The following is a 12465-nucleotide window of genomic DNA, read 5'->3' on the forward strand; positions in this document are numbered from 1 at the left end:
ACTGAACAATCTGAACTTTATCCTGAAAGCTCTTGGGGGAGGGAAGTCTTGGCATGTTTAAACAGAGTAGTTTCATGGTTAGGTTTTTGTTTTGGGAAGATTAATCTGACAAGTAGTATGGAAGATAAAATATGGGGAGGCAGATGGGAGACCCTGAAACCATTTAGGCTGTTCTAATAATTGAGGAGAGCCTAGGAAGGTAGTGGGGTTGAAGATGAGGGGATGGATTTGAGAGATATTAAGGAGGTCTTGGTGACTGAAGATAGATGGAAAGTTTGATGAAAGGGTGTTCCTAAATTTATGGCTCAGACAGGTGTTATTCTTTACTAAGATAGCAAATACATGAGAAGGAAACAGATTTAGGAAAAAGTGCTACGTTTGGTTGGGGATGTGTTGAGCTTGAAGTGGCTGGAGAGTAGCTCCATGGGACTATGTGTCAGTGGCAGGAGCTGAGACACCAGTGGTAGCATATATGAGAGTAAAATAGAACATCAAGCCCCATGGAAGTCAAGTCTTGCCCTTGGCATACACCTGGGAAGGTGTTGGTTGTTTCATGTTAAAACCTATCTCTTTATTCCCCTTGCTACTGTTGCCCCCCAAAGTATACATACTTGGTGGGTTATTGATTTTGTGATTTCTTTGTTCAAGCAGTCATCAGCCATGGTTTAGGTATGATCAAGTGTTATTTTCTGCATCTTCCACCTCTCTCTTTCTATTCTGATGGAAAGTCTTGTGTGAGGTTTCCTTGTGTGAGGTTTCCTTAGTACAGCCTGGCCTGGGGAATCACTCTGTGGTCATTCTTAATAGCAAGAGGTAGCACCTATAAATCTCTAATAAGAATGAGGAGAGTGGAGGTTCCTTTAAGCAGTGCTGCTTGTAATATTTTCTTGCAAGACGTTGAGGGGAAAAATTACCTGAGATTCATCTTTCCCATTCTGGCCCCCAGATGTTGTAGTTGACAAACAGCCTTAAGACAGAGAAACTGCTTCATTTCTTCTAAAAACCACTTTGTGAGTCAAGGTCCTCAAGATAAATTTGTAATAATGAGATTCATCAATAGACTTAGCAAGCTTACCTCCCAGCCAACCCTCATCTCAGTAGAAGAGAAATCTGGTTGTTGCTTGGAACCTATGTTTTAGCTATGGGACAGACAACAGCCGTATTTGCCCGATGATGGGCAAAACCAAGACAGGCAAACAGATAACCTGGGAAATGACTTTCCACAGCTCAACGCTGCCCAAGAGCTGGCTAAATATGGGCATGCTAGATGGCATGCATAAGCACTCTGAAAAGGTGTTCATTATTGGATTTGTTTTATTCATACTTTTGAAAACTTTATTTTTTAGGCAACCTCCCGACTTCTAGTAAATTATCCAGAGCCCTATCGTTCTCAAATACTGGATTATCTCTTTAAGGTAATGAAAAAATAATTATTTAATGCTTTCTGTGATATCTTAGAAACTGTGGTGAATTTCACTAATAGTCTTTAGTACCTTCACCATTCTGGTTTTTAAAAAACTAGGCAAATTACTTTTGGAATAAGTTGCTGTTTATTTGAAGTTTTGCTTTGGTTTTCTCATCTGCAAAACCAAAGGCAGTGATTAGTAATTGTCTTAAAGTGTTTTGTCCTTCATACAATGAATCACAGTGTTAATATTGTTACTTCTTTCCCCAGCCGAACTTCGGTGCCTCTTTGCATATTCTAAAAGTTGAAATAGGTGGTGATGGGCAGACAACAGGTAGGAGTATTTGTGGAATGGCATCGTTTTCCCCCAATATTTAAACCTATATTTAAACTTACGGACTGTGGTTTCAGAATATAAAGAATGCCAACATTCTTGATGTTGATTACTGCTTAGATTGTTCTTTATTGTTCCTTCTTCATTCTAATTATTTTTAAAATATTATATCAAAATATGCATTTTTTCCATACAAAGCAGCTTGTGGACTTTAGATTGCTTATTTAGTTGAAGTACTAAGTAGTAAACAAATCCACAGTTTTTATAAACTAATATTTGCTAGACAGAGCATAGGGAGAGTTTGGAATTTTACTGAGAAGTTAAAAAAAGAAAGATTTCAATGTATAAAATATGTAAGATGTTATTAGCTTTAAATAAAATATGTGGCAAAAATATAAGTAATTTCAGAGATATTTCAGAGATATAGCTTTTTTGTCTTTTAAAAATAAAATCATTTTCAACCACTAAATTTTCAATCTTCATTGTCATAATTTTGGCTTTGTGTAGTACATGTAGTCAGTTAAAAAATTTATAGGTCTCTGGTTTTCAGGAAGAAGAAAATTCTCTCAATGATTGTATATAACTTATTTTTTATCAGTTAGATTCCATTATAGTGAACCTTAGAGTATTGTCTATATACCCATGTACCTGTTAGTGACTTGGAAGTGGCTTTTGTTAAATAGATATATCTGTGTAGTGGAATTGGTATTTAATTCATGCTGAAAGAAACAATGCAAATGAAAAACAAAAGAAAATCCCATAACAAGACTATCCCCAACCTATTATAAAAGACATGCATTTTATTGTCAAACCCTATTTTGCAGAAGTGATAATGACTGGCCACCTTCATTTGCTGAAGCTAAATTAGAGGTAGAGATACAGAAGCAGGTAGTTCTTGTGAATTCTGATGTTCACCTTTAAGAAGAAAAGGGCTAGGGCCCCTCTCCTTCTGAGGCCTTTCTTAACAAGGGCAGATGTTTGGAAATGTGGTAACACATGAGGACTGATGTCACTTACCTACCTTGACACCCTGTAGAGGTTAGTATAGAATTTTCTTACAGTGGGAAAGTGTACTCATTCCTTTTTTCTCAAAATTCTGTTGTCTTGATTTAACAAGGCATGTTACAGGCTCAAGGCCTGGGGTATGGAAATTGGGGCTTTGGAGCCCAGGATTCACATCTAGGATTGAGAAGCTGGAAGCTGAGGTGATCTGAGCTTAAAGGTGGACATAGGGATTTGAAAACCCCAGAGAGACCAAATCCCAGCAGAATATAGTCCTAGGAATTTTCAATTATATGAGTTGATAACACTTTTCTTAACACTGCTTACAATAGAAAGCTGTGATTTTATAATTTAAGACCTTTATGTTGCTTATGGTAATGAAAAAATGAAATAATATGCTTTGATCATCCATCCTTAAGTTATATAAGATTATTCTTATGTGCCCTACGTCAGGATTGGATCTGGAATACTACTTCTCTGAAATGTGTGTATGTGTGTAGGGGAGAGTGGCCTACAAAGTGCCATTAACGGATAGTTTCCTTTGTGTTTTGCTCTCTCCCATTCAGATGGCACCGAGCCCTCCCACATGCACTATGCATTAGATGAGAATTATTTCCGAGGATATGAGTGGTGGTTAATGAAGGAAGCTAAGAAGCGGAACCCTAAGATCACACTCATGGGTAAGAAGTGAAGTTTGATGTACTTTTGTAGTCTGTTTTCCTTTAATTTTTAAATTCTGAATCATGTGTGTGGAGTATCTATTAATACTGTAGTATTAATAATGTTGTTAATACTACCAGTATGCTACCAGCAGCAAAGCATGTGCCAGGCATGCTTCCTTCTTTGCTCATATATATTGTGTCTGATATTTATCATACCTCTGGAGTAAGACACTACTCTTCTCATTTTACAGAAGCAGTGGAGGCTTAGAGAGCTTATACCACTGACTTAAGGTCAGAAAATTAGTAAATGTCAAAATCAGGTTGAGAATCTTATTCTGTTGTTTTCGATTTTTTTTTCTTTTTTTTGTGGTGCTATACTAATTTCCTCAACAAAATTTCTCATCAAAATTTGTAAAAGGGCAATACCATTTATAAAATTGTATACTGTATGCAGCAGTATATCCCAACTATTTGCAAAAATTGTGTGCTACATGCAGTAGTAGACCCCATTTCTAGATGAGGTACATACAAAAGTTTTTTTTGGTTTGTATGTGTGTTTGTTTTGAACCTCGAGGATGTGGTGGTCACTGTTCTAGGCACTGGGGATGCCTAGAACAATCCAGGCCCCAGTTCCTGTCCTCGTGGAGCTTAGATTCTAGCGGCAGGATGGCTTCTTAAATGGGACTGTACTCCTCGCACTGTTCTCCTGTAGCAGTGCACAGACCTATAAAAGATTTCAAACATACACAGTGGTGACATACTTTTATCATTTGAAATGAATTTGATTTTTTTAAACAGGCTTATACATTCAGGCTAAATTACATGAGTTGAGATCCATTTTATAGGACTTAATTTCAAGTTATTTTAAAAGTCATTTTCAACCATCTAATTAAAGGACAAGCCTAAGTTTTTCTAAATTAAAAAAAAAATGTGGAGGTCAGTGTGTTCTTTCTAAATGGACTTTTGTAAGAGATTCCAGAAATGTTTTGAGCAGTAAAAAGCATCATTGACTTCAGCACATACTTGCCCATTGTGCTGTTTTCAAGGTCAGTTCTAATTTAAATGCAGAAAATCTGGCATGCTGAACCATGTCCTAACAAAGACTTCACATGGTGGGCCTTCAGAATGTATTTGGCATTTCATTGTTTTAAAACATTCCATTATTTTAATGTCACATTTATTATTTGGATACACTTAGGCATTCTTCTAGAGTTTAGAAAAATAAGCATTTTGTCACTTTGATTTTAATTTTTTTCAGTGGTGAACTAGATTGGTAATATATATTAACAGTTAAGGAACTTAATGTTGACCTTATTTTAATATTAATATATTAGTAAGAGAATTAGGATTTAGAATCTTAATTAGTGCTTCTCTACTCTTCTCATTTTTTTTTTTGATTAATAATAACTGGGGTATTGGAAGAATGTGGATTATTTGTTCTATATCGTGTAACAAAGGTATATTTCCCTATTGAGTCAATGGCATTTGTATTGACATAGGACAAACTAGTTTTGTTAAATTTGATTACCTGACTAATTAGTCTTTAAATAGCTTCAGGTTGTAAGAAGATGTACTAGTGAATAAGGAATTTGTATTGTACTTACCTCATAGAAATAGTTAAGCATAAGCCTTTCAAAACTCTTTGATTTGACCTTAGAGAACAAAAATTGAACATTGTATATCTTTTTAGCAGGAGGTGTGGAAGTTAAATTAAATTGTAGGTTACATTTCTTTATATTGGTAAGTATCATTGAGAGAGGTGTTTGTTTTTGTTTGTTTTTATTTGTTTTTCTTGAAAGAGCATTTGGAATTATGGAACCTGACTCTCGGGGTCAATAAGGAATTACTGTGTTCATAAACTGGAAGGGATTTTGAGAATTTGTGCATGATGTGTAATCTTTCCTTTAGTCAGATCTTTATTGGCTCTTTGCTTAGCCTGTGTTTGTTCTTTTTGATTTATTTTGCTTTGTTTTTAATAGTGCCAGCACTCTTATACCTACTCCAACTTTGCCTCTTCCTCTCTGCAGGGCTGCCATGGTCGTTCCCTGGATGGCTGGGGAAAGGTTTCAACTGGCCTTATGTAAATCTTCAGCTGACTGCCTACTATGTCGTGAGTTGGATTGTGGGCGCCAAGCATTATCATGATCTGGACATTGATTATATCGGAGTTAGTAATATATTTTTTAGAACATGATTAACCTTTGGACATTTATTTATAATTTTTAAAGTAATTTGTGGCACTTTGTTGCCTACTTTGTGTCATGAGACTAATTTGTTCTATTGGTGTCTATTAACAAATTAACTACGTGTCACCATTTATTCTTTCTCTCTGCCCATCCAAATTCTTCCCACTTTAGAAAACTGTAGTTAGTATATGCCTCCCGGAACTATTTCTTTGTTTTTGTTATTGGTACTACCCCAGGTCAAATTCTCCTTCTTCCAAGCTTTCCCTAGTTTCTCTAGTTCTTACAACAATATTGTGTTTACTATATAGTTTAATGAATGATTAATCTCATTTTGCTCCATGAGTCTTCCGTGGTCCTAAACCAGAGGGTGGCCGACTTCTTCTTAAAGGGCCAGAGGGTAAATATTTTAGGCTTTGTGGATCAAAAGGCAATATTAAGGATATTATGTAGGTAATTATATAATCATTTAAAATGTAACCACTTAAAACTGTTAAAATCCATTTTTAGCTTTCAGGCTGTAAAAAGTACAAATGGTGGGCCAGATTTGGCAAGCTGGCAGAAATCTGCCTACCCTTTTCCTAAACCGTTATTTAACACCTTTTAATGATTTAAAAATGTAAAACATGTTACCTTGTGTTTCTAGCCGGTCTGTTGGCAGGCTGGAGGGATACGTCACCCTGCACTGTACCCCATAGAGCCTCACACACACTCATAGTGGGTCTCTATACACTTTTGCTTGTTAATATGCTGTCTGTCAAAACTGATTTTAAAAGTTTTCATGCAATTAGCAAGCAGTTATTGAGCTTCTACTGTGTTGAGGCATTGTGACTATTATGTTTTAGGGATACCAAGATTAATAAGCTCTTGAGGAGTTCAGTGAGAGAGGCAGACACTGGAACAGATAAACTACAGTATCACAGGACATGATATAGGACATGAGGATGAGCCAAGGGCTCTAGGAAGCCAGAATCAATATACTTGTTTTTGTTATCCTTCCCCAGATTACAACAAAATTGTTTGAGAACTTTCTTAAATGTCAGGGTATGTTTAACCCATAGTGAAACTAAATGTAGTTTTGGGTCAAACAGCATTCTGTTATGGTAAAGTCACACTTAGAAAATGTTTCTGGTAAATAATGGGTTATTCACATCTCTTTTAGACTCTTGATAATCACAAGCTATGGTGAGGAAGCTTCTTTGATAAGAACACTTTCCAGTATCACTGGAGGCTGAAAAGAGTACCTGGAGGCTAGGCCCATCTCTCAGCTACAAACTGAAAGTCGTGGAAGTTCTCTTTTAACTCTAAAACCTCCTGCTACATGATTCTAAGCCTGAGAGATTTGTGCATGTTCCATTTATCTGTCTTCATTAAGAGTTTGCTTTTGTTATGTAGCACATCGTTGTGATTCTCTGTGTGCACTAAAAAAATTACTCCTGTACATTGTCCTTATTAATACTTGGCTTTGGGGTGTGTGTGTAGGGATCTTATAAGAATTATTACAACAATCCTGTGTCTGTTAGGTCTCCAGTGCCTGCTATAGTCCTCGGCATACATTGCCTTGTCAATCTTTGTTGAATGATTCAATGGATATTCCATTTTTAGAAATCTCTGGAATTAGGTGACTTTTTGAAAAATACCCACCAAATATTTTAAGGTTTTTAAAAATAATATTTTAATTAAAAATTATGTTGTCTTATAAATATCTATAAATTTAATAACAGGACATTCCCTTAAGTAAGAAAAATGGATTTTCAGATGATAAGAAAGATGATGAGAGATAATATTAATGGAGAAAGGTTAATATTAATGATAAATTTGCTTTCTGACACAAAAACTTTCAATTCTGACATTTTGACTTTCTGTTTTGCAGATTTGGAATGAGAGGGCATTTGACATCAATTATATCAAGGTCTGTACAACTTTAAAGTCTTTTTATCTTTAACTTATTAGTGAAAAATTCCTTTATGGTTCCACGGAAATTAGTAGTAGGAACACCATATTTTTTATAGCACAGTTATTTATTTTGCTAGTTATAACATAAAATTCAAGCAAAATGTTAATAATATTTATATTCCTGATTAAGGCATATGTAATTCCCTCTATGCCCCAAATTGCCTTTGTCTGTAGAGTTGTGTTGAGTTTTCCTACTTAAATATTCATTATTTGTGGAATTATGATAATCGCTATAAAAACAATTGTATCATTTTAGATTTTTAGGACTTCAAGAAATGTAGATTTTTCTTTCACCGTCATATATCAAAATTTATAGTATATAATCTCATTCTTGTTTTCTTTGGAATGCCTATTATATTGGAGTGTGTTAGATAGATGTTTCTATTTGTGATTAGCAAATAGGTAGCAACTAACATTTGCAAAGTGTGTTACTTTTTGAGCCACTTTTCCTAAATATTTATCTCTATTTAATTCTTACTACCTCCTTTATGAGGTAACTCCTATTATTTCTATTTTTCAGAAAAGGAAAATCTGAGAATAATAACTCCTTCTGTCATTGGAAAACAAATGGCAGTTTAACTTTTCAGGTGGAGATATACTTTAGTTTACTTTATGGGTATATTTGTCTTGTTTTATGTGTCTTTTCTCCAAGAAATATAATTTTGTGGTTATATTTTCTTTCAGTTTAAAAATTTTTTTTCTTTAAATTGAGTGTCTTATGTTTTTAAGCAGGTAATATCCACTAAATTTCTTTCATTTATTTATTCATTCAGTCTGCCAGGAAGCATTTACTCAACACCTAGTTTGTCAGGCATTGTGTACATGCTTGGAATACAAGGATAAAAAGTACTGTTTCTTCCCCAAAAGAGTTAACATCTGGGGACTGTAGAGTCCCATATGAACAACTAAGATATCAGCTATAATTTCTTTGGCACAATAATGCACAGTGTTGTCAGAAGGTACAGAGAGGAGGTGACACCTCTGCATGAGTGGATTTGGGAAGTCTGTTGGAAGACTAGTTGGAATCTTCAAAGTGGGATAGATAGGAACTCCCCAAGTTGCTAAGGCAGGGCCATGCCTTTGAGAAGAAGTGAAGACTGGGAGGTAAAGGGATTTGGGGGAAGAGCAAGTGGAGAAAGATGGATTAGACAAGTGGGGGCACTGAGCCATCAGTAGGCCATTATGTTCACTGCAGTAACGGCACAATTTAATCACTAGTTGTGGGGAGGAGAAGGTATAGATTTAGAGGACTGAATGCAGCCAGAGCCAGGTAACTCAAAGTTAACTCCATGCTGTAGGCATTACCAGTGAAATGATGAGAGTGTGGTGGTGTGGAGGTGGGACAGTGGAACTAGTGTAAGATTGAAGCACAAGAGTTGTTCATGGAAAGTTATGACTGCTGTGAGTGCAGGTAGGTCTGATGAGAGCAGCAGGGGGACAGAGCAGAAGCCAAGTTAGTGGCTGTGTCCTGTGTAACCCTATAGTCAGGTGGACCATGTTGCTGCAGTCATGGACTTTCATCTTCCCAAATTTGACATTTCATAGTTTTTTTTTTCTCCTTGGGATTATACATGTCTCTTTAATTGTGTTCATTTGATGGAAGCATTAGAAGCATTAGAATTTAGTTTCCCTTTAAACTAATGGTCTGCAACTAAGGTGGTTATTTTATTTTATTTATTTATTTTTTTACTATTAAGAGTCTGTTGCTGATTCCATTGCATTCTATTTCAGCTTACCTGATTTGAAAGACTGTAATTCCTGTTCTAAGGCTCATCATCAGTGTTTCAAACAGTTCAGACTTCATTTCCTTTTCCCTGAAACTTTAGTTTACCTGCAGTAACATGTCTCAGGAAATAACTTTTAGTTTGCATTTGCCATTTTTGTAGCAAGATTTTATTGGAATCTGTGTCCTGTTTGTTAAAATGCCTATTGAAAGGGTTCAATAATGGCAGATGAATGTAGGTGTTCAGGTTCGATAAGCTTAATGAATATATATTCCGTATAGTATAATAAGATGGCCCCTGGAAATAATGAGGATTTGTTTTTAAGAGTAGAAATAAATACATTACAAACAAGCAATGTATGTAAAGGTGGCAAGGCTATTATTTCTTTTATTTTTGCTATTTACATTGTATTTATGATTTACTCCGGTTTTCAGTGATGTTTTAAAATTGTGTCTGGAAAATCCCATCTAGAATCTGAGGGTGGTGGATGGAAATGGATGTGTGAGTCTCTGGACTCTCATTCAGTCCAATCAGAACAGCTTCCTTTTCATTTCTCTTATAGGTAGGGTTTCTATCTAGGCTTTTTAGGGCAGAAAGGGATGGGTTCCACAGCAAAAACATTTGGAATACATTAGATAAAACTTTGCTCAAAGAATGCTGCTATTCATACTGATTTTGGCAATCTATTATAAAACATAGCTTATAGGCTTGTATAGTTTGGAGTATTATTTGAATATATACTTACTTAAAAGTAAGCAATCTTATAGGTGATGGTCTAGGAATAGCACTAGAAAAACTAGATATAATATTGCGATAAATGCAAATGTGACTAACTAAGTTGTTCTCCTTCCTCTCTGTAAGAATAAGAAAGAATTTCAGGGTGATGAAACTCAAGATTGGTCTCCTAATAGAGAGCTTGGGAGTCTCAATCCTACTGAATCTTGAAAGTTGGTCTTTATTTACTATTAAGGATCTGTTCAGATTTCTTCCAGAGTGGAATTGATTCATTATTTGCCTCCTAAAAGAGCACATTAATTGGAAATTTCTTTAGTTCAGAAAAGCTAGAAAGTGAAAAGAGAACTTGTGAAAATCTTTGTTCTTTCTTATCTTAATTAATTCAACCAATGTTTATTGAGCACCTGCTACTATGAACCTGACAGTTCAGAGTGCTTGGGGGTATAGCAGTGGGTTTATGCATCCCCATTCATCAAGAACTACTTCTGTTTTGAAACTAACACGGTATTGTGAAGCAATTATACTCCAATAAAGATCTATTTAAAAACAAAACAAAACTAGTTCTGTTTTGAAATCTGAACCTCCTTCTCCTAGGTGAAATAATGTCTTTTCTCTTGTCTTGTTTTATATTTTGGCAATCTATACATTTCAGTATACGCTACTCTCTGATTTTCTAGGACATTCTGTTAGTTTTAGTGTCCTGGTGAGTGTGTTTGCCACCTAACGGTGAGGACCCCATCTTGTGCTTTTTTTAGAGTCCTCATGGGGCCCAGATACAGAACTAAATACCAGAGTAGGCACTCTGTGCTTTGTTCATTTATTTCCTGTTACAGTTAGCTTGTTACTTTTAATCTGGTGGGTAGATAGTCCTACAGGCAGATTTTATTGCCTGTCCTGTGTATACCTATTAAAGACTTGAGGGTAACAGCAGAATATTTCTTATTTCTACTTCTAGTGTGGTACAAAATACTAAGAACTGTAATCTTTTCAGTAATGGCAGAATATTTAAAGACATTGGAAAATACTCAAAATAAACTAAGTTAAAGCATTTTATTTACCAAATGGTGTATTTAATTTGATCCTAATTTATTGTGTCTGCGTAAGAGAATTCATGAAAGAATGCATACCAGGGTAATAGTGGTTTTTTTGTGGGTAGTACTGCTCTGATTTTTAAAAAAATATTTCCACCCTTGCACCCAAATTTTCTATGGCTAAACATAATTTTAAATTCAGAGGGAAAATCCCTCTAAAACATTTTTACCTCTTCGTTTTTTTTTTTTTCTCCTTACATTCCCATGAAGTGGATTATCTTAGTGATAATGCTTTTTTCCCCCCACACGGGGCACATTTCTATTGAGAAATAATATTGACACTATCATCCAGGATGCTGAGTTTGAAGACATTTTAGCTTTCTTCATTGTAATTCAGCCGCTGAAAACTCATTTTTAACCTTTCCTATGTTCTGCTTCTCTCTCTGAAAGGTGTTAAGAAGAATGCTGAACTATCAAGGTCTCCAGCAAGTGAAAATCATAGCGAGTGATAATCTCTGGGAGCCCATTTCTGCTTCTATGCTGGTTGACTCTGAGCTCTTGAGGGTGATTGATGTCATAGGGTAAGGAATGTTTTACTTTGAAAACTAAGTTTCTGACTGCTTGCTGTGGATATTGACTGTGCCTTTGTTTTTGCCTGCTTCTCCCCATTTGATTATATTTTCAGAAGGTAGCTTTCTTGTATTTATTTAACCAAAGCATGTATAAATGATATTTCATTCCTTTTTTCTTTGAAATGTATATACTTTGGGAATCTTTCTATGACAATGGAATAATGTACTGGTAACTTAAAATATTGTTTTAATGTTTGGAGTAATAAAACATGGCTTTGTTTAGATTAAGGGGCAGAGTAGTGTTTACATTTTAGACATTATAAAGGCAGTGCTGTGAAATTAGTTCCTAACCCTCAGACTTCCTGTGCTTGGGCGTTCATGAACACTTAGGTAAATGGTATGATATGATCACTGACCGTGACTTTTGTCACATATCCTTATCAGTATGGCTTTGACCCTGCTCCTTAGTCCAGTTCTGCCTTTCAGCCTTTGGGGCCTTGACCTCACTGGGTTCCAGCAGTATTTTTTTTTTTTTAAGTGTATTTGAATTTTGTCTATCATGATAATGTATATAAACATTTGAAAAATAGAATACATATATATGTGGAGTTTGTTCTTTATTCAGTGTGAAGGCTCTGCTTGAACTACGTGTGCTTTTTTTTTTAACGAAGAATTTTCAATGTGCACAAAAGTAGTCAGAATAATATGGTGGATATTCATGTTCCCAACATTCAGCCTACATAACTATGAACCCATGAACAATTCTCCATTCACATGCCTATCCATTCCTCTTTTCTTCCTCCTCACATTATTTTGAAGCAAATCCCAGACATTATATTATTTCTTCCATAAAAACTTTAC

The 12465-nt window shown here is 35.4% G+C and overlaps 1 protein-coding gene across 5 annotated transcripts in view; it reads left to right on the forward strand.

The window, feature by feature from the left end:
* Positions 1 to 12465, forward strand: part of GALC (galactosylceramidase) — a 61038-nt gene that overhangs the window by 15820 nt on the left and 32753 nt on the right. For 3 of the 5 annotated variants that reach the window (XR_013826959.1, XM_079912145.1, XM_079912147.1), the window contains exons 2-7: positions 1347 to 1415; positions 1676 to 1739; positions 3308 to 3421; positions 5431 to 5570; positions 7460 to 7498; positions 11483 to 11613. Coding sequence is in view for 4 of the 5 variants with exons in the window: in XM_079912145.1 (XP_079768271.1) it covers positions 1347 to 1415; positions 1676 to 1739; positions 3308 to 3421; positions 5431 to 5570; positions 7460 to 7498; positions 11483 to 11613 (557 nt within the window). In the remaining variant the exon portion in view is untranslated. The remainder of the gene's footprint in view (positions 1 to 1346; positions 1416 to 1675; positions 1740 to 3307; positions 3422 to 5430; positions 5571 to 7459; positions 7499 to 11482; positions 11614 to 12465) is intronic. The other 2 variants (XM_079912146.1, XM_079912148.1) reach the window with 2 other exon arrangements.

Source organism: Stenella coeruleoalba (assembly GCF_951394435.1).
Source record: "Stenella coeruleoalba genome assembly, chromosome: 2".
Lineage (NCBI taxonomy): Eukaryota > Metazoa > Chordata > Mammalia > Artiodactyla > Delphinidae > Stenella > Stenella coeruleoalba.